At 44.4% G+C, this 23,320-nt stretch overlaps 1 protein-coding gene across 1 annotated transcript in view; it reads left to right on the forward strand.

Annotated features, from left to right (window-relative positions):
• LOC144763910 (L-gulonolactone oxidase-like) overlaps positions 1-23,320 on the forward strand; it is an 802,559-nt gene that overhangs the window by 740,030 nt on the left and 39,209 nt on the right. The window contains exons 9-10 of the mRNA XM_078649945.1: positions 13,007-13,156; positions 13,936-14,100. Coding sequence (XP_078506071.1) covers positions 13,007-13,156; positions 13,936-14,100 — 315 coding nt within the window. The remainder of the gene's footprint in view (positions 1-13,006; positions 13,157-13,935; positions 14,101-23,320) is intronic.

Here is a 23,320-nt window from a genome sequence, read left to right on the forward strand (position 1 = left end):
TCAAGTAGCCAAAGCTACATAGCTTGTTCTAAGATGCTTCTTCCCTCTCCATTGATCTCCTCAACTCTCCTACTGACCCAACACCCGGGAACTGTTACTAATTCAACACGCAAAAACACAGAACATGCCCACAGATTGCATCTGGATCACCTCACCCTGCTGGGCAATTCTCATAAGTGATTTTCCATTTTGTTTTGATACTCCCAGCTCCGGGCTCGACGACCTTGATTCCTGGGCCTCCACCAGTGAGAAAGAACACGGTCTCCCAATTATCTGCATTTTTTGCATAAAAATCTTCTCTCCAAGCCTAACTCCTAAAACAAAAGGCATTATTTTAACTAACAAAGACGACTTTCTCCACCTGCAGCAGAAACTTGAGAACAGAACAAATCCATCATGCACATGAAATTCAGCCTTCCCCCTCTATGAGAGCCATCAGGTAGAATACATTTCAGGCCTACAAAAATCAGCCAATATAATAATTAACACATAGGTCCTACGAAAATGCATACAAGTGGACATTTTATTTAAGCGTTTCTAAACCATCATGTTATATAAACACATCAATGCGCAAATCATTGTGAGCAGCCTATGATATCCTACATTTAAAAGCCCAATTAACGACATCCACATGCAATTTTTAATATGACGCACGTTTAAATCTATGCATTACATTGTGAATGAGCAACTTCGTTATTCCATTGCAAACACGTATTGAAGGTTACATTATTCAAAACACAATGCCACAGTTTTTTCTTTACATAACACATAATAATTCTATCTTTGCACTTTCACATGTGATTGCCAAGTACGTTCTAATAGACAAATGTTAACATAAAAATAAAATGTAGCTGCAGGCTATTCGTGATTATGATGCACCCCTACAACGAAAGAGCACAATCGCACTCCAGCATCGATAACAGAGTAGCTGTTTGTTTCTGAGAAGTGCTGGTACTCTCCCATTAAAAGTATTACATTTCCTTCGAGAAGTGCCGGTACTCTCCCTCTCAAAAAAAAAATGCCAGTACTCAGTACCGGACAGTACTGGCTGCTAGCGCGGAGATACCCCTGTAGGGGCCAGTCCTGCGCTTTACAAAACTCCTAATTCATTAATTATCAATCAAATACATTAAATTAGCACTCTATATGAAATGTTATTGCAGCCAATCAGAATGTTTAGAACGCTAGCAATAATTACTAATGTTGGCTTTTAATGCTAAGTAGCAACATCTGCCTATCTGTGGTGGGTGAGATTAAGAGGCTGGATGCACCACTGCATTGCCCACCTGCTGCTGTCAAGTACTTAATTTGAGCCGGTGGTTGCAGGTGGGGCCCACTGGCACTCACTTTTGGGGACCTGCACTTATTTTTCCTCCTCAGACTTTGATCTGGAGCAAGACACCGAAAAAGACATAAGGGGCAAAAAGGAGGCAGAGAAAGATGGAAAAACAGTGTCAAAGGTGGAAAGCAAGGATAAAAAGCACTTGCCGGAGTGAAAAAGAGACAGGAAGCGCTGGCTGGTGGATGAAAGAGGCATGAGGGGGAACCAACAGTATATATTCTTCAACCCTATCTTTGCCTCGGGATTCCGAACGAAACCTTGGGTCCTAGCATTTATTCTTTCACAAATTGTGAAGTCAAAAAGTAACAGTTATTAACACCTTCTTAGGAGGGCCTTAATCTTGGTTAGCACACAGAACAAAGGATAGGAGTGTTTAATTAATGCTCAACCGTTTTTACCTTCTTACTGTTCAAACATAGAAAGATAAGTTACTGCATTTAGAGAATTTTTTTAACCAGATAGATTAGTGATATTGCAGTCCAGATTTTTCACAACTAAATTCAGAATTAAGGACTCAACATCCACATGATTTCACTGTGACAAGCATCAGACTAGGTACCAATGCGGAAAATTCACAAAGGTAGACATTAAGGGCCGGATGTAGGTAAATACTATTTACCTATTCTTACATACCGAATCATACCGATTCGGTATTTAAGAATAGGTAAATAGTATGTAGGTCATTTTTCGGTAAATTTTACCGACTCTGTAAAATTCGGTATTTACAGAATCAGTTTTTACCGATTCGGTAATTGCCATTCATTCCTATGGGCCTGGAGGCCCATAGGAATGAATGGCAATTACCGAACCGGTAAATACCGATTCAGTAAAAGGGGGAAAACATTGAAGGGTGGCAGGGTGTCACTTTGACACCCTGTTGCACCCCTCAATTGTGTATGGGTGCACATGTTGCAGACGTACATGCCCTAAGGGCCTAAGGGCATGTATGTCTGCAACATGGCACTGTTGGAAAAGCAATAAAATGCTTTTTCAAAGGTTTTCATTATTTACCACCAACTTGTAGTTGGTGGTAAATAACGAATCCTTAACTGAGGAATGCACCAACTTGAGTGCTCCCTACATCCTGGATTCGGTAATTTACAGAATCGGTATGTTAAGAATGCGGTATTTTACCGAATCCTTAAATTACTAATTCGGTAAAATACCGAATCCTACAAAAATGCCACCTACATCTAAAAAGTCCAATACCGGTCGGTAACGGCCGAAATTCGGTAATTTTGGTCGTTACCGACCGGTATTGGGCGACCTACATCTGGCCCTTAGATGTGTAAAATATACAGAGCCGGATTCACTAATCTTTCACGCAATGCAGCAAAGTCCCTTTCTGCACGTTGCTGAACGGTGGAAGTGTGCCTGCGTTACAAGTAGAATTGTTTTTGTGCAGGAAAGGACAACTTCCTGCACAACAACAATCCCTTGGGGCATTTTCCTCTGCAGTACTCATAGACAGAGAAAATAATGAGGATAAAAAATGATTTTTCTCATTGTTAAGCCATCCTGTGGAAGGCACTGCGATTTCATACAATCCCAGGTTTACAAACATTTGTACATCTGGGATTGCGTGTAATCGACGGAATGCACGTGAACGGCCATGCTCCCACTCATGGAACGCCTCCAAGGAGGAAATGTAATGCAATGCAGCTCAAGGCACTGTGTTGCATTACATTTCTTTACAAAGACACATGTGGCAGCGCAAATTGCCCCTTGCATGGCTTTGTAAATATCTACTAGCATTTGGCACTGTGTCTGCACCACAAAAGAACCGTAACCACAAAGCAAATTGTAAGTAGATATGGACATATGAATGGGAAAGAATTCCTTAATTGCGATTCGCAATTTGCTAATCACAATTAAGGAATATTAAGAAATCGCTAAAAAATTGCGATTTTCTACATACATCCCATTTTGCAATTCTCAAATAGCGATTTCTAAAAAAATCGCTATTTGAGAATCGCAAATGAGGGTGTTGCTACATCTGCCCCAATATGTTTTTACTAGATATTGATTTTTGGTCTGCAATTCCCTCATACCCTTATAGTTACCCATACACAGGGCCCCTGGAATTATGCAGCAGGAGAGGGCCAAATTGTGCGGCAGGTTTGAGTACATTATGCAGCAAGAAAGGGAAAATTATGTAGCATAGTGCAGCACATTCTGTAATAGTATTACTTCGTTATTTCATAATTTTAAACTTGGTAACACTGTCCGGGTATTGGTTGCACCTCATTAGTACCAATTTAAAACCAAAATGTAGCATTAAGCAACAAAAAGGTGACAAGTACAGCTTCTCAAGGGCCTTCCACTGCACAGCAACACGTGATGCTGCAGTTTTAGAGATGTTTGAACAGTTTGAGCTAGAAACCCAATTTTTTTGTTAAAATCTGCATATTATGCAGCAGATGATGGATTATGTGGCAAATTTGGCAAACCTATAATTATGTAGAAACCACCGCTGCTTCATAATCTCATAATTCCACTGGCCCTGCCTACACCATAGGCATTCAGGGGAGCTTTCCCATTAATGGTGCCTGGTGTGACAATATTTGTTGCCCTTCACCTCACAATGACCTCTTTCTTCTCAAACGTCCTTACTACCATGCTCTAATGGTGACCCTCATCTCTCTTTAGTCCTTCCCTCGCATTTATTTATTTCACAGCACTACTCATCCTCATGTGGAGAAGTGTGGCTCAATGATTAGAGCAGGCAGACCTTGATGCAGAGCTCTGGCCAGGGACCAGGGTTCGATTCCTGCCTTGGCGGGTCTCTGGCTCATTAATTCCCCTGACTGGATATTCTCGCCTCAGTGCCTGTTCTGATCATGGGTCCCACGCTGCAACTCTGGGCAATAGCTTGCTTAGTCTCCACAACGGCCCCAAAAGCGCTGGGATGCCTGGCTGCACCTGGGGGGGGCCCAGGAGTGGACATTTCCCAGGAAAGCCAGGAAGGGTTCCTAAGCAGTATACGGACAGCGCCGGGACACCTCCGGTGGAGGTAGCTGTACGCTTTACAAATTCTGACATTTATATTTATTTACATTCATGTAGAGTGTCAGACCAGCAGCTGTGGCTGCCATCTGTGCATTGCAAGAACCCTCATAGGACATTTATCATGTGGAGGCTGATCCAGGGCCTACTGTAGCCTCCTTTTTAGCCACTGAAGGAGTCATTGATGTCTCTGTTATCTGCTAGGGCTTTGAGTGCCAATAATCCCTGCAAAATGTTTGTGAGACCTGTGTGCATTACTGGATCATAAACTGTTTCACAAGAAGACTGTGTTTTTTCGACCAAGACAGGTGTTTTTGCCCAACCATTGTTTATGTTCACACTTATGGCAAGTTCCCATCCCTTGCAGTTTCATGTCGAATGTAGGAGGCCCTTTTACTATGGTGCCCCAGGAGGAGGTAGAGTCAGCAAAGTTAGTGCTCCTGTCCTAGCCTGGGCCATGGTAGGAAAAGGTGGAATCAGAGACAGGGCAAGGCCCTTCCCTTGCTTCCTTTCTGTGGAAGGGCTACACTCCCATATCTAAAGAGGGTTTTAAATTGCCAGGCTTTGCTTTGCAGCACTTTAGTGGTGATCAGAGTGCTACAGAGGACTTTGGGTACCCTGACCTCACAAATGGGCTGTGAGGGATTGCTCTCTGGCTTAGGAAAGACTATGGTGGGTGGGGTATACAGCAGAGCAGTGATAGACTGGTTCATGAACAGTAAATGGAAGAGCAAGTTTATGCAGTGTCAACTAACCACATTGAGCATCAAATAAATGGTAAGATAGAAACTCTTCATTAAAATCCCAGGTCTGTCTGCCACAGACTCCTCACCTGTATACTCTTATTCTACCCTGCAAATCTGGCCATGTTGACCCACTTGATGCAGGCACCAGGCATCTTCTTGACTTACTGAGGGAATGGTGAGCAGGGCGGCCAGCTCTCCATCTTCTGAGCCATGGATCACCCGGGCAAATATGGGGAAGTCTTGGTGCATAATTCTCGGTTTGGGTGTGAGAGGTCCCAGGTTCAAATCTGAGACAAGCCCCCAAATGATAAACCTGATGATATTAGAGATATTCCTATAGAGACAGTAGCATAAAGAGCAATCATTTCTTCCCCAGTGCTATAACTTATATCCATGTAAAGGAAGTTCACCCTTTCCTGAAAGCAGCTTTTCTCTCTGTTTTTAATCTGGGATCAGCGAAGTGTTATATATCCATTAATTTCTAGTCCTAATTTGCTGAATTTAGAGGTATCCACAACATCTACCCTTACTCGGGTGCTAAATCATGACTTTATTTTTTTGGACCACATTAGATTTTTCTTTAATAATGAGGAGAAATACCCAATTCAACGAAACCTCATGTCAGGAGCATAGCAGAGTTTAGATTTAATTAAGATCTGAATAGTCAACCAAGATCCACGCGCTCCAGACTGCCTGGGATCAGCTCACAAATTTTGATTGACTATCGATAGTACTCAAGGGAACAATTTAGACATTTCGCTTTTTGTATGTCATCATTAATTCTGTGTCTTTAAAAATACATTGTAGTGACAGTTAGACAGGTCTACCTTCCTTTGTTCTAAAACTTTACAGATTGAACCACCCTACATACCAAAACAGGACACTTATCAGTTTCTGAATCAACAGATTACTAAACATTTTTGTTCCCCACTTTGTGTGTTTCGTTTGATCGTCCTTTAAGGTTGCTTGAAAGTTTGGGTTGTCTGCAGTACCACCATCAGGCCAATTTTTGTTTTCACCAAAAGCAACACAGTCAGTTACAGCACATCATTCATATATGAGTTGCAAACATACAGTGTGTCCATTCCATCAATGATGTCAATCTTGACATATGTGCAATACCGGAAGGAGTTCTCGGTTCAGCCAGTGCAATTGGTAGGATTGCAAGAAAACGCCCTCCAAAAAATAACCAACAGAAAAATGCAGTGACAAGGCTCCATCAGTGTCAATCATAAGATCTCCATTGTCCTACATCCTAATACATTGCATGCCATTACATCGCGGTTTTTACAACGCAAGTCGTTACAACCACTTGCGTTGGAGGGCTCTGGACTTAGGAGTAGTATAATTTACTATTCCAACTCCAGTCTACATACAGTAGGGAAGGTGTTGGATAGTAAATTATGCTATTCCTTGTCCTGGAGCGCCATCCAGCGCAAGTCGTTGTAACGACTTGCGTTCTAAAAACTGCGATGTAATGGCATCGCGATGTAACGACCGCGTTGTAAACGACATTTCCCGTAGATCAGTGAGTCCCAAGGGAGTCCCGGCAGATAGTCTAAGCATGACTCTGCAAGACTACTTTGTACTTACAAATAGGTAACTAGGAGATTGGAGTGTGGGCACAGTGAATATATGGGCAGCAGTGACTGCCCAGCAGGGATTCCAATGCAAGGACCTAGAGCCCAGAGCAGAATGGAGCTTAACCTCTGATGGAACAGGATCAGTAGAGGACACTCAGCATTTAGCAAGTATTGAAGCGTGAGGCAATCAGGCCCTCGCTGTAAGTGTGTTTATCAGCCAGCAGTGTTTCACAGTCAGCTGTGACTGGGTATTTGTGCAGTCCCCAAGCCTCTTCATGCTGGAGCTCCACCATCGCTGCATGCCCCCGCTTGAGGGTTGCATTACACACGTGCAACAGTCCTTGGAATGTCTGTGCCTTCCAATGCATGGCAATAAGACGGTGAATAGTCAGCAGGGCTAAATCAATTGTTCCGGCACTCACTTTTGCCCCCTTAGAACATTTAAACAGGCCCAGAAGGGCTCCTTCCATTGTGCACACGTCTGAGCGACCAGTCACTTCCCTCAGTGCCTCTGAAACCTCCCCGACAGAGATGCCACTACTGGACAAGCCCAGAACATGGGCAGTGGGTCCTCTCCTAATTGGAAACATCTGGGCCACCAGGGGAGGCTCTAGGCTCATTGTGGCCCTGGGTAGGGAGCGTAGGTAGGGGGCCCAGGAAGAGGACAAACACAGAAATTTTTTCCCCTGATAATTATTTCAGCTTTTCAACAATCCTTTTAACCCCTTCGCTGCGGGGCTAAATCCCCCGCTGTGCTGGTGGAGAGGGGGCGCGCACAGCGCCCACATGCTCATGACGAGCTCCGCTCGTCATGAGGCTTGGCGCTCCTGTGCTCATGACGAGCTGAGCTCGTCACAGGTGCACCGGCTCCCGTGGAACGTTCAGCACAGCAGGGGAATTCTCCCCGCACCTGAGCGTTCCACGGCTCATGACGAGCTGAGCTCGTCATGATCAACTGAGCGCCGTGCCTCATGACGAGCTCAGCTCGTCATGAGCATGGTAAAGGTTAATGTCCTCGCGGCACATTGCATAAACACTGGACGCACTATGATTATTAGAATCATGTTAAAAAGTGAAAGTAATTACTTACGGGGACAGCCTTAATGGATCTGCGATGGAGGCCTGCGGCGCAACACGCTGCCTGCTTCTCTCTTCGGCTGATGATTAGCTCCCTGCAGCTGCACAGTATGGTGGGTGGGCCGTGGCCCAAAACAATCCTTATTGGCCTGAATCAGGGCACACACTTGAAGATTCGCCTGGGAGGGACGGGGCGGGCTATTAATATATTTTACAATCGTTCATTGGTAGCTCATGAACGATTGTAAAATGTGGTGTGACGGTGTCCTACGTCCGAGGCAGGGACCCTGAGGCAGTTTCATTTTCTGGCGGTGATGTGTGACTTGTAAATAAGCGGTCTGAGGTAGCTGCATCCAATTTAAAATATATTTAAATTAAGCACTGGCGTGGCGGCCCCTGGGGTTTGGCGGCCCGGTGCAGGTGCACATCTTGCACATGCCTAAGGCCGCCCCTGGGGCCACTTCGAGGAGGAACTAAATATACTAGCGAGGGTAAGATAGGCCCTATGGAGTATATTATGCTGGATGTATTGGAACATTGCGTTATGTGATACTTTCCTAGGGTAGCTTAACACCTTTTCCCACTCCTTCTGTGTGAGGTCTCTGCCCATGTCCGTCTTCCAACAAACAGGGGTCACCGCTAATGGATCTTGTGTGGTGTGTGCCCATGCATGAACTAGCTACATAATGAGTTTGCGACCACCTCCCAGGATGTATAGTGTATGTATTAAGGGGTGTTGGGAAGGTTCAGTGTCTATGATACTCCAGTGTCGCTCCAGTAGAGCTAGAAGACCACCATACACCAGAAAGTGTCCCACCAGAAGGTCATGCTCCTCCCTTAAGCTGTTCATAGGACAAGAGGGCGCCATCATGGAACAAGTCACCTCAAGTGCGCCCTTCCGCTGCCTCCCAGGCCTCCATCCCTGCCCTGTCCAGCATGCGGGTTAAGTGTTCAAGTGAATTTAATGGAATCTTGGGGGAGTATCTGGGGATGCCTGGCACACGTTGCAAGCTGTGTTGGAAGCTGGTAAAGGCAATTTGAAAAAAAAAACATTCCCTTGGTGTGGGAGCCTGGCATTTGGTAAAAAGGCCTGCTGCACAACTTGATGTACCTAGGAGTTTTCAGGGAGGCCCAGTTCCTCCATAACCAAACCCGCCAGCCAGCATATGTGCCACTGCAGTTGCACCACCAGATAATAAAGCTCAAAGTTAGGGACTCCCAACCCTCCTTGCTCTGTGGACAATTGCAGTTTGTGGAGCGTGACACGCCTTCTCCCTTTATTCAAGATAAAGCTCCCCAACTCCGCATGCAGTGTCTGGAAAGTGGATTTGGGAATGTGGACTGAAACGTTATGAAAAAGTATAAGAGTCTTGGCAATACCACCATCTTTGCCGGCGAGACCCAGCCTTGCACAGTCACGGGTAACATACTCCAGAAAGTCATCTGAGGTCGTAGCAAGGCTTGGCCCTATTAAAGTTGTCATTCATTGCATTGTGTGTCTCATGATACATATCTATCCCAAGATAGCGGAATGTATCAGATTTTCAATGAACTGAAAAAGAGGCAACCTCACAGAACCACTTCGGGCAGTCTGGGTGCAAGGGAAATAGAAAGGATTTATCCCAATTCACCGCCATGCTGTACGCTCCCCGGAATTCTCTCAATGTCACCTGTTTTCCATCAATCCTCTCCTGAATATCCCTTATGTAGATTAAGATGTCATCAGCATATAGCGATACACTGTGTGTCTCACCATGCAGTGGGATACCAGAAGCTTGTCCCTACTGTTTCAGTCGCCGGGCCTGGAGCTCCATTGCTAGGGCATAAAGGAGTGGGGAAAGAGGACAGCCCTGTCTCGTTCTCCTACTCACTGAAAAGGAGTGGGAAATACAATCGCCAATTTTAAAGTGAGTGGAAGCCTCTGTGTATAGGAGCCGAATGAGACGCTGTAACCTCCCTGTGATGCTAAAGGCAGTCAAGGCAGAAAAAAAATACTCCCAATCCACTCTATCGAAAGCCTTCTCGAGGTCCAGCACCAAGCAAGCTGCATAAGGCCACTGTATCCAGAAAAGCCCCAAAGAAGCGCTGTAAACAACGAATACTGGTGAACAACCTTTACAACACAACTTTTACCACACAGTGCCTTTACGACACAACTTTTACAACGCAAACCATTACAACGCATTGCGCTGGGGGGCGCTCTAGGATAGGGAATAGGTTTAATTTACTATCCAACACCTTCCCTACTATCCACGGGGACTGGAGTTGGAATAATAAATTAAACAATTCACTATCCAGCGCCCAAAAGCACTATGCGCTGTAAAGGCATGCGTTGTAAAAACAGCGTTGTAAAGGCATGCGATGTAAAAGCATACATTGTAATGTCATACATCCACGAATACTAATGGTGGTGGACCATCCAGGCACAAATCCGTTCTGGTCTGGGTACACCAGCATGGCAGGTGTTCATATATGTGGCTGGCTGTGATCTTACTCAGCACCTATAGTCAGACCCCAGCATGGACAGTGGGCAACAAAAGGCAAGCTCCAGGGGTCCCTGCCTGACTTTGGTAGAGACATGAGGAGGGAACCATCAGGCCAGACTTCAGATTAGGAGCTGGGAAGGGTCAGAAAAGCTCCTTTTTTGGAACAGGACCCCTGTGATCAGCAGGACTGCGCAGCCACCAGCAAAACTACCAGGTCCCCTCTTCAGTGGATCCTCCCTTGTTCAATGCTTGGTCTAAATCTCTGCCTCTGCATCATTCCTGAGTGATTCCTCTACCTCGGCTCAAAGCCCCATGGATCATTCCTGACGTGTGCCCAGGTGGCCAAAAGTAGCTGCCTCCCGACCCCGCTAGGGCCCAGAACAATATTTAGCTCTGTGGCAGTGTTGGCAGTGCTGGTATAGAGGTCATACTGAACACTGGGAAATGTCAGCACAATAGACCATTATTAGTAAATTTTGCCTTAATTCTCCTGCAAGTATTTATTCATTTATAGAAGAAGATCTGCTTTGCTGCCCCCAGAAGCAATGGACCATATCCACGTGTATTACAGAGACATTTGCAAATTTAATGTTCATTACAACAATAACGATCTGTGCTCGTCTCTTAAGGTTCATTTCCCTAGGTTTCAAAAGACTAAACATTATGTGATTTGAAAAGAAGGTTCCAGAGGGTGCTCTACAAAGCTATTGTCCAGAGGCCTAATACCCCCCTGCTTCAATATAAAATAGAAGATAACTCAAGATAAATACAGCTCTGTTTTAAAACATTTACTTTATTGATGTTTGCGGTACAATGCAAAGACATTTCTCCCTCACAAATAATTGTTATGTATATTTTTTTCACTGGGATGTACACACTCTATAGCGGGAAACAGCGTTTACAACGCTGCCATCACACTGCGGTGCTTTTACAACATGGTTGTTACAACATCCGCGTTGTTAGTATGTGATAACTTTACATCACAAGTTATTAGATCGACTTGCTGTAGGGGGCACTCTAAACTCAGGAATAGTATAATTTACTATTCCAACACCATCCCTACTGTTGCACATGCTGGAGTTGCAGCAAGTCGATCTAATGACTTGCGATGTAAAGGTATCGCATTGTAATGGAACACAATGTAATACCATGCGTTGTAACATGCTATATTCCTCTATAGCACTCTTGATTTCACATATATCACAGTTGTATGGGTTGACAGGTTCCAGGAGTCATTTTAAATACATGTCACCTGCTGACCTGTATTAATAATACATTATTTACAAGGTTCCTGGACCTTAATTAGACACCTGCCTAAAACCATCACCCAATAAGCCTTGCATGATCTAAAACTGCCCTATATGCACATAGGTAGTCTGGTGCTGGGGCCCGGAGCTCCCTCCTTCTGAGCTGTCACCCAAGGACACAAGCTGTAAGCCAGAAGAAACTCCCTGGAGACAGAGAGCCTCCAAGCCAGGATCACCAACATAATTGAAGTATAGGGCCTGATTCACAAAGTGTCTCCACACTCATGGCAGAAGCCCCACAGTTATGGGGGAGTCTCCGCACCTGAGGCAGAATTTACACAGAGAAAACTCTCATTGCGGGGATTCTGTCCAGTGGAGTGACAATAGCCCCCATAGCCACAGCGGTGCGGGGGTCCCCTCCAGCACTGTGCATGGGCAGCAGACCCTGGTCTTGGAGCTCCTGCTGGGTCCGGAGTGTGGGGGCCCCCCTCAATGTGGTTTGCAGGGGGGCCCCCTCAAGTTTGGTTACACCACTGATTACGCCCTCAGTGCAGAGACTCCCCCACGACTGCAGGGCCTCCACCACGGGAGTGGAGGCCCTTTGTAAATCAGACCCTAAGTATCTAAGAGGGGGAAGTGGGAAAATGCTGAGAACTGAATCAATGCTTTATCAGAATCTACCGAAACTTGCTTTTAGTTCATGTTGTACATTCAAAGTAGACCAGGAAGCCTGGTAAAAAATACCATGGTCTTATTCAGACCCCAACAGTCTGCACTCCATTCCTTCAGGGCAGTGGAGAGATGTACTTCGCAGCTATGCCAAATTACAGCTAAGGCGTCCTGTTTTCCGTTTTTATTGATTTTACAGATGAGTGCAGACAGAAAACATTCATTTTCTTGTCTGTATTTATTTTAAAAAGTGGATAAAAACGGAAATTGAGTTGCTTTTTCAGTAATTCTAAATATTGTCTGCCATGTCTGCCAGGCTAATAGCTTTGTGGATTACCCCATGTTATACTTTTATTTGTAACTTTGGGAAAGCAGTCAGTTCACTTATGCACCCCATCATCGTGAACTAATTCTAGAATTCCTGGCCGAACCCACTGAATTTACTTTGATGAATTCCTAAAAAAAATATGCGCATGCGATGTCTGGAATCACAAAGCTACTGGATATCCAAGTCTTTTTTTGTTTAATTGGCAATAACCCAATTTATTAAAACCCACTGCAGCCGAAAAGATGCCACAAATCCGATTTAAATGGTGCATGACGTTTAGACAGATCACATATTGGTCCTTGTCACACTTCTATCCCTCCACCTTAATAGTTGAATCCTATTTTATGTAAATGCAACAAGCACGTGATATGCCTGTGGACTATTTTGCTCTCCTTGTATTCTGTTTTTGAACACGGTTTTTTGGACTGCAGGCTAAAGATATGTATGCACTCTTTATTGCAAAGTCACATTTCTCAAGTGTTCTTCTCACCCTTGCCTATGCTTCTTTTCTCATTCTTACAGCTCCTTACTGCCCAGCCTCGTGCCCCTCATCAATCGCTTCTTCTTCTGGCTCTTGTTCACCACCAGAATAGAGCGTATAGGCCTCAGCCATAAGATCTTCAACTATGACTGCCGCTTCAAGCAACACGTTCAAGATTGGTCCATTCCAATGTAAGTGGCTTTTTGAATTTTTTCCATTGACAGCTTTTCTTTTAGCATAATTTGATGACTACTTCGTGTCATTCAGCACAACAAAGGTGATGAGAGGAATGCTTGCAATAATTCTAACCACCAGCAATCTCTTGGGGTCGCATTCAAACCTATCATTCTTTTGCCCACCATGCCTCCTTAATTTTGACCCAGCCATGAGCAATTAGTCTTGATCCTGTTCCAATAGGAACTGTTCAGCCCGAACTGCCATGCAAGGTTCTTCCTGAACTGGAGCAGAAGCAACAGAGTCCAGTTTCGCTCTAATCTTCAGTCAGGAGTAGCCTGGTTCCAGTGACACAGTGAGCATGGGGTCCACGCCTGGGCATCCAGTTAGGTCATTACATCAAACACGCAAAAGGTGATTGTGGAAATGCTTGCAATAAGATTAACCACTGGCAATCATTCAGGTAGCATTCCAACTCATCATTCTTTTGCCAACGATGCCACTGCGGGCAAAAGAATGATGGGTTGGAATGCTACCCGAGTGGTTCCAGTGGTTAATCTTATTGCAAGCATTTCCCCAATCACCTTTTGCGTGTTTGATGGATCAAACCTCAGTTTGGACCCAGACATATGTAAATCAGTCTTGGCAGTTCAGGCTGGAGTGTTCCTATTGGAGCAGGACAAGGATGATTTGCATATGGCTGAGTCTAATCTGTGACCATTGGTGAATGTATATGACCTCCTCTGATGTCCATATGCCTTCATGAAAGATTTGCTTTCCCTTTCTGACTGTGTAGAGAGAAGACCAAAGATGCTCTTCTGGAGCTGAAGGCCTGGTTAGAAATGAACCCAAAAGTGGTGGCCCACTTTCCTGTGGAGGTCCGTTTCACGCGAGGAGATGACATACTGCTGAGCCCCTGCTACAAGCGAGACAGCAGTTATATGAACATCATCATGTACAGGTGAGCAATCAACTCTCTATGAAGCCGGACTGAAAAAATAGCAATATCAAGAGCAATGTGGAGGAAGAACTGTAAAACAGCATTAAAAAATCCTATCACGTGCTCAATTAAAGGTATTCTCCCATTCAACATGACAGTGTGGTGGATCCATTTACAGAAGGCATTAGCAAAGCGAATAGGTCCGGCTTTGGCAGCCAGCCTTTTGGCTTTGTCAATGCTTGTTTTGTTTTGTCAAGGTGCCAAGCCCCCATCCCTCTACAAAAAGAAACACCTAAGGGAACTACTTTGTGTGGATGTTCCCCCTGTGAAAGGGTACAATGCTATAACTCACAGGAAAGTTAGCCAAAGGCTGATGTGATTTGACCCCTTGACCCTTTCCTTATGCTGTAGTGGGTGGATACAAATTCTGAGTGACAGAATGACAGACAAATGAATGAAGAGGGCTACTGAAGCCATCGCTAACTATGTATATTATAGCTATAGGCCCCGATTCACAAATGTAAACGTAGACCAAAAGTCTAAGTTTATGACTTTCGGTATTCACAAAGGTAAATTACGAGTAGTATCTTTACATCCGCATTTGGGGCAGAATCTTCTCCACGAGTGCGGATATTCCACTCTGCACCCGGAGTACACTCCGAGAGTAGTGCAGAGAGTACACTCCGAGAGTAGTACAGAGAGTACACTCCGAGAGTAGTGCAGAGAGTACCCTCCGAGTGCCCAGTGGAATCTCCATACGGAATCTCTCCAAGTGTGGGCATAAAGATACTAGTCGTAACTTACTTTTGTGAATACTGGAAGTCAGAAACTTAGACATTTGATCTAGATTTACCCTTGTGAATCTAGCTCATTGTTCTAGTAAAATCAAAGGATCTTAGCCAACGCCAAACCTACAAACTAAATACTCTCCAATATTCACTACAGTATACTCGATGACAACAATCTGTGTTGCAATCTTGTAAAATTGTTAAATGTTATACTGCCATAAATAATTTTTTGTCTTACAGCTGCGTGATACACGGGCAGAATCTACATTCCCTCAAATAAATATTTGTGGTGGTGTTTCTTCAAGGGTTTAGTTTTAGTGAAGAAGATACATGCTATACATGTAGTATGTTTACAAGTTTCACTTCAGCCCACAAAAAAAAACTTTGTACATTTGTATTGAGCAAATAGAAAGAAAAACACAGCGGACCCTGCTTGTTATAAAACTTATTTATAGGAGCGGATAATAAAATCCGTGCGAGCACCAACAATAATGTACAGATCTTTCATTTTCAAAATTCATGTATACATTACAAGTTAAAAAATATTATCAAACAGTTTTCGACAATTTCAAATGTTCGTACAGTTAATTTACTCAAAATGCATGAAAATGTGTCACCCAAACTGTTTGTGACATAATGGTTCCCTTATTTTTTTATTTTCATACATCTTTCCGTTTTCTTTTGGGCCAAGCTTTTCACTTTCCAATCATAAACAATGTAATATTTCACATGCCTGCTTCTTCAAAACACTTCCTACAAGTATCAATAATGCCGTTTTCTGGGAGTATATGAAATTGAAAGACCCTATTGCTATACTCAACACATCACAACAGAGACTTGTCAGAATTGGGCATTCAGGGAAAGAACAGTTTTGTCATGATCCCGCTGGCCAACGTCATCCGGACCCACAGTACCAAGATCCTGTCCTATGCTGATGACACTCAACCCATGCTATCTCTCTCAGACAAGATCCCCAACATGAAGAATATGTTCACTGCATGGATGTCCAAAGTAGCCACTTGGATGAAGTACAGGTGCCTCATACTGAACAGTGACAAGACTGAGGTAGTGATCTTTGGGAAGAACTTCTCCCCATGGCACGCCAACTGGTATGCAGCCAACCTCAGACCCACTCACTCCCCTAGCCATCACATCAGAAATCTCGGGATCGTCATTGACAAGCAGGACATGTCTGCCCAGGTCAATGCTGTGACCTCATCCTGCTTCCTCACTCTGAAGATGCTGAAGAAGGCCTTCAAATGGCTTCCACACAACACCATGAGAGCCATCACTCACACCCTATCAACAGCAAAATGGCTTACGGAAACACTGTCTATACCAGGATCGCCAAACATCTCACTAGAAAATTGTAAACTATTCACAATGCAGCATCCAGACTCGTCCTCAACCTCCCATGGAAGTCCCACATCACTCTAATACTGAGGGAGCTTCACTGGCTCCTGATGCACAAGCACACAATTCAAACTCCTCATCCAAACTTTCAAAGCACTACACAACATGGGCTCAGGTTACCTGAACAGCTGTGTCTCCATTCACCAACCCTCGAGGCACCCCTGATCAGCCGGACTCCTAAACTCAGAGCCACTCTCAACGCATCTGCCAGGCTCGTCACAGGCTCCAAATAACACAATGACATTACACCTGACCTTTTGCAACTTAATTGGCTGTCTATTGAAGTGAGGATACATTTTAAAATAGGCTGCCTAACGCATAAAGCCTTACATTACAATGCTCCGGCCTACTTGGTGAACAAACATGTTCCTTGTGGTTCGGTTCGGTTCGCAACTTAAGAAGTACCTCCACCCTACTCTTGAAACCTCCCAAATTCAAAAAGAAAAGTACGTACAAACAAGCCTTCTCCGGTCTTGCTCCTAGAATTGGACCGCTTTTCCTACTGAGATTAGAGCCAATCCTTCCACTGCTTCTTTCAAGAATAGACCAAATGGCTTTTCCTGAGTGAACATTAACTGCATCAACTCATACTCTTTTTCAAGTCCCCTTGTTGACAGATTTGACATTTATCCCAACATTGTGATCTTGATTTCTTTTTATACTTGTTTGTTAAATTGTCATGTTACACTTGGACCCTCTGGAAACGAAACTAGTAGGGCCGACAACAGATTTGTCATTTATTTTATTATGTTGTTCCGAGTCACTTTAGGATTGTCTGAAACTGAACTAGTGGGGCCCACTACCCGGTCCCTGACCTTGATTGTTTACTCCATGTTGTTCTGACAGTGTTGACCTCCCTTGTACTGCATTTATTCATGCTTTCGCCTTGTACAGCACTCTGATACCTGCAAGGATCATGTTCGCGCTTTATGAAACTTTTCAAATAAATAAACAGTCACCCCCCCGCAAACAAAAAACTGGAGATCAACCCTTCTCTTTCATTCTTTCTAAAGCCTTGAATGACTCCATACCAGAGACTCCTCCTTCTCACTTCTTACATTTTGCAAGAAGCTGATGAACTAGCCCTGCCCTTCCATGGGGACAGGGGCCAGGCTCTCATACCTGCTCAGTGCTGGGATACCCTCACAGGTGATGGTGTGCTTTACAAATACACATAAAATAGCACTACGTACCATAACAACTCATTTACCACATTTACGCAGAGAAAGTTCAACTCTTTTCTTTCCATATTGCCATCTTAGAGACTTCAGCATGATATGGTTAAAAACAGCACATATTGGCCATTTTTTGTCATTATGGAATTGAAATCCAGAGAACCACCACACCATGTGCCACTAATTGTTATAACCAATTTGAGTGCCTTCTGAGCTGCAACTGTGGTGGTAATAGGTATTCATGGGCCTGGGTGAAATTTAAGTTGCACAGGCTTCATTTGTGTAATTTCTGGAAGCTCGCATAACGCTTCATATGCTTATGCAGCTTTCTTGGTAAAAATATACCTGAAATGCACTGGAAGAACAGAATGCGTTTGTTTGTCTGCACTATCGTTGGAAATGGCCACCTTCTGCGTAATGTCCCCCAGATTTTTGACTTGATTGTTTTTGCTGGCAGTAGAACCCTGTGCACTTCAACCGTGCTAACCAGTGGCAAAATGTCTATACTCCCCCTTTCAACATGACGCAGTTGGCACACCCCTAATTGGCATTTTTAACTTCCCTATAAGTCCTTAACCACATCGGTGCTCGATGAGGTCCGCCCCTGCGCTGGAATATGCAAAAACCCATTATTCATGACGAGCTGGGCTCGTCATGAGCGTCGAAGGGGTTAATATATAGCACAAAGGGAACCAGGGACTGAAAGTTAAATGTCACAAGTTGACTGCAGCACCCATTGAGCTATACACTACAGTGACAGTGTAAGCATGACTGCGGATTGGCCATGTACAGTCTGATTGTGCAGGTTTAAACTGCATAATCAACCTATCAAATTACCCATCTTGACAGATCTAAATCTTGTTTTTATATACTAAGGGTCTAAAACCAATTTTCCCTATATCAGGTTTGGCTGTTCCATAGGAAAGCATTGGGATACAATAGTAAACGTATCATTGATATATCCAGCTATGAAGCAGCTCTAAATTGAACTCTTGAACTTTTGTAAAATACGTATCCCAAGCCCAATTCATTGTTAGTTTGATTTGTAGCAATTATCTTGGGAAAGGTACTTTTAGAAAGCTATCCTTTCCCTTCCCAAAGCTTTGGGATGCCCATTTGCATGAGCCCAACTGTCACAAGGTAGCTGAATAGCTTCCTTGATGAGGTGCAAAATGTACTTGCTCCCTGATCCGAGACAAAGGCTTTGGATGTGTGCAGTGTCATTTTCCTCTGGCAGGATGACCATCTGGGCTATCTCAGGAACTTATTGAACTTCAAAGAGGCCTACACTGTCACAGGGAAATGTTAGCTGACACCTGTGCACAGCGCTTCTTTTGTCCTAATCCCACTGGGACAGGAGCTGCATCAATTCAAGAGCTGCCTTAGAGTGACCGCAGAAGAGGGGTTGTTAATGTCCGTGGCCACTCCTCTGGTGTGGTTATGAGAGTCTCTGCAGAAGGGAAGAAGGGTTTCACCATATTGGATTTATGCAGAGAGGGGCACTGTAGAATTGGCTGCAGTAGGGCACACAGGAAGTGCAGCAAATGGGGGTAGGGTTGCCTTTGGAAACTTCTACCCCATTGGTTAGGGAGGGGGCAAGTGTCACCCTCACCCACAGGCTGGTGCACGCATAAATGTGGCACATACAGTAACCTTGTTATAACACCTTCAGGAGCTGTGGAAGAACATAAGAGTACTGTATATGCTTTCTGTGAGCTAAGAAGATCATGGGAGACCGAACCTGCTGCGTTTCATGCACCCAGGACAAAGAAGTAGAGTCCAAGGGCCATATGTATCAAGGCCAAATGGGTTCGCAAACGCCTAAATTCGCAGAATTTCGGCGTTTGCGAACCCATTTTCGCAAAATGGTATGTATGAAACAATTTGGGTGCAAAATAAGGAATCGCAAAATTTGTCATTCCTTATTTTGCGATTGCATTTAAGGAATCGCAAATTTTGGGATTCCTTAAAAGCAATGTATCAAGGAAAAAAGAAATTCCAAAATGCCCTAAGGAATGCGCACACATGTCATTTTCAGGGGTGCAGCAGGGTATTCTTGAGACACCCCAGCACCCTTGAAATTATTCTCAATATGCGATTCGCAAATTGCGAATCGCAAATTGAGAATATTTCACATTCATTCCCATGGGCCTCCTGGCCCATAGAAATGAATGGGAAATTATTCATTAATTGCGATTAGCAATTTGCTAATCGCAATTAAGGAATTTTAAGGAATCGCTAAAAAATAGCGAATTTCTACATACATACCATTTTGCGATTTCTAAATAGCGATTCCTTAAAAATCGCTATTTACAAATCGCAAAAGGGTATGTTGATACATCTGGCCCCAAGTGTCATAAGGCTGACCTACTGTTCAAACTAGAGGGTAACCTTGGCGAAGTTCACGTAGTAGCACTACGCATAGCTACGCAAAGTGCACTTCGCACTACGCGAGCTACGCGAACTGCCTAGTGCACTGTGCAAAATGCTGTTCGCACTGATTACACAGTGCCTGGATCCTTGTCCACACTGTGCAATCAGTGCAAGCCGCATCTTGCACAGTGCAAGCGGTCGTTTGCTGCCGCTCGAGTAGATTTCTACTCGAGCTGCAGCTTTCTCAACGAGGACTGGTAGATTTTCATCGCAAGCAGTCACGAGCATACGCGACCATTCACAATGAGAAACTTGACCTCCCTGAGTTGAGAATCTTGCCGGGAGGTTTATTTTCCATGCAAACGAGGAAAAAGTCTCGCCAGGATGTCATTTTGCTCGCTCGCGGTCGCCAACTTGACGTTGAGGACCGCGAGCAAACAAAAAATTACCGCTGCACTACGCTACATGTGTTTCCACTGTGCTACGTGCAATTCGCGTAGTGCGACGTAGCACAAAGTTCGCAAACTACGCAAGCGTAGCGTAGTACTTCGCCCAGGGTTACTAGATGGAAACAACAAAAAGAAAGAAGCCTTTCTGCAAATTCATAGCTGACCAGTTCCATCCAATGGACCTGTCTTGGAACCTGCTGCTGGACTCTGCTGGAGTGAGTCTTGTCCCCAAGTGCTGTGCCCAAGGTCCTGGACCCTTGGCTAATGTCAAAGTGAACTCCTACTAACATATCCTGAAACCTGGTACTTGGAAACCTTTTGGCTCCAATGATCTCCAGTGGCCCAGGACTAACCTGCCAAACTTATTCACCAAAAGTGCTTTGCCACTGAATGAAAAATGCAAGTTGCTTCCACTCAGAACTTTCCCACAGTAGCAAATCTGATTCAGCTGGATCATGCAGAGAATGTATCTGGCCTCGTATAACTCTCTCCAGCTACAGCCTGGAGCCTTGCCCTGCTGGAAACATCTGCGCTCCAAAAAAGTGACTAAATCAAAAGGTAGAAATCTTCACCGGTCGAAAGTGTGAAAAGTATCAAGTGGGTGCCGGACCTTCTCTGGGTGCAAAACTCAAATTACTCTCCCTCTGGGTTTTCCCACCAAAAGTCAATGATTTCACCGAGACCTCGTCTGACGGCTATCCAGCAACATGGAGCCCTCTTCCGCCCCAGCCTGCTGCCTTGCCCTGCTAAGAATTTTTATCTTCCACTTCAAAGACCCAACACAAAGTTTCCAACAGGGACAAATCGTCTTTTTGTATCTGACCAGGGCTCTTTCGCTGCCAGCCTTCACTTGCGCCTGGGTACCAGTCAAGCGCAACCAGATGACCCTGGTTGGCACCTAATCCTTTTTGTCACTATTTTCATTCAGAACTTCAGAAAAAACATACCTTCAGTTTCTATTATTAGATGTTTGTCCCATGTCTAGTGCTATGACAGGTTTATCCCCCCTTCCTTTGTTCAGCCATCCAACAGTAATGCAATTGCAGCTTTAACTGGGCCATGGGTGCAGTTCAGCCTCCACTGGTGCTTGTACCTGTTTTCTTTAGCCTCTTCCTGGGTGCCTTGTGGGAACCAAGAGAGAGGTGATCATTCCAGGCAAGCACTTCAGGTCAGAGGTCACTGTCACTGGTTCAGACAAACCGGATGCTGAGCCACACAAGTTCTTCTCCTCAGTGGGGTCTCCATGCAGGGTCACACACTGAAACAGCCCCTTTGTGCTGGTGCACAACAATGTCAGCAGCATGGGCAGATACACGATGAAGCAGCCCAGCCTCACCGAGGCACAATGATGAATGCAGTACGGGCAGTCATGCTGTTTTAGGCCTTCTTTCTTGTACGGTACACTAGCGCACAGGGCACAAACTCCCTGGCACAATTCTTCTGTGGTGGATCACCTACCTTGTTACTCTGCGCAATCTCATTCTGAGCAAAGCAGTCTCCTTTCCAAGACAGTCATTCCGTAGGAGGTGTCAGTCTTCTGGGGGGATGGTCTCTAACCTTCTTGGTAAGCTGGCAGTTGGTGCTGGATCACAGAAGTCATCCTGTACTCTGGAGAAAGCAGCCTCTCTTGGTCGTGAGAAATCCTTTATACAGTCCTTTCAAGTGTCCTTTGTTGAGACTAGGCCTCTGTCCATAAAAGTATTTTAGAAAGTTCTAGAATTTAGTCTATCAGACCCAGCCAAATCAGACAGTCTTTATTCTTCAGTTGATAGTAGGAAGGAGGGAAGATCAAGAAAGCTTTTGTGTCTGGGATACCCAAAATACTGGTGCACAAAGTAGGACCTTCACATTTGCCAATCAGCTACATTTTGCCTGTAGCACCTCTAGGAGAACAGCCATTCACTTCAAAGACCCTCCGTTCACTTGTTCTCCCAAACATAGGGTTTTCATCATTACCAAATAGTTAGGTCTCAGTCAGGGATCTGCAATTCACGTAGCCTGTCTGAAGGTGACCTCCATTCTCCAATGTGTATAGAGTATACACAAAAAAATCAAAATTAATTCTGTAGTGCCCATAATGGTACAATTTGGTGACTGGTCAGTAGTTCCACTCAGAACACATGCTTGAGGCATCCCTCCAGACCACAGACCCCTTCTGTGGGTCACTGCACTTTACAGAACCCAGCTACACGGCTCTCAAAAATGCAAAACTGTAAAAAAATGTGCATGCTGGTCAACTCAGGGCAGATGTTCATGCCCACAAATCCTTCAGGGGTCATTCTTTTTCCAACAGTATTACTCATCGGTGCCTCAGTTGAAGTTGTACTTAAAACCTTGGTCATCACTTTACAAGGGGGTAAAGGCAAAATAGGTTAATCTCACTTCTTCACCTTAAGCCACCATGCTTTGGAACACCATCTTGGTTTTGTGCATCTGAAAGTAAGGTCTCCTCATTTGCTCAAACAAAACACAGCTGGGATTTTTGTCCTTGACTTTATAACTGGGATTTGATCTCGCTAAAACCTGTGCATGTAGATTTCTTTAAATAGGGACTGATAGAGTGGCAGCAACTTTGGTTTTCCTTTCTTTTTGCAGGAGGTTACATTATTTTCTCTCTGGGATTTTTTTCACGGAGTTTTATATAGCCCAGATTTGAGGTCGACCGCCCTAGCCGTTAGGCAAACTCCTCTCCCCTTTCTCTCCCCTTCTTCCTTCCCCACTTCTGTTTAACGTCCTCAGGATCCCAAACTCTTTCTTACTAAAATAGTGATCTAATCTTCCCGCCGAGTCTACTTTATCGCCTGCATAATATTTAATCCATCACAACTACCAGTAATCATTGGGCTAATGGTTATATTCCCAGGAATATCCACTGTTGGTATAAGTGACTCCATTATTATGGCGAGAGCCATTCCTACCATTCCTGACTGCTTCATCTCGGCGGAGGTGAAGAATTGTTATCTTCTGGGTCATATGCAATTCATGATGTCAGATTTTCAAAGACCTTTCCTAAAGTTTGAGTACAATAGAAAAGTAAATCAAC

This window comes from Lissotriton helveticus, chromosome 6, assembly GCF_964261635.1.
Source record: "Lissotriton helveticus chromosome 6, aLisHel1.1, whole genome shotgun sequence".
Lineage (NCBI taxonomy): Eukaryota > Metazoa > Chordata > Amphibia > Caudata > Salamandridae > Lissotriton > Lissotriton helveticus.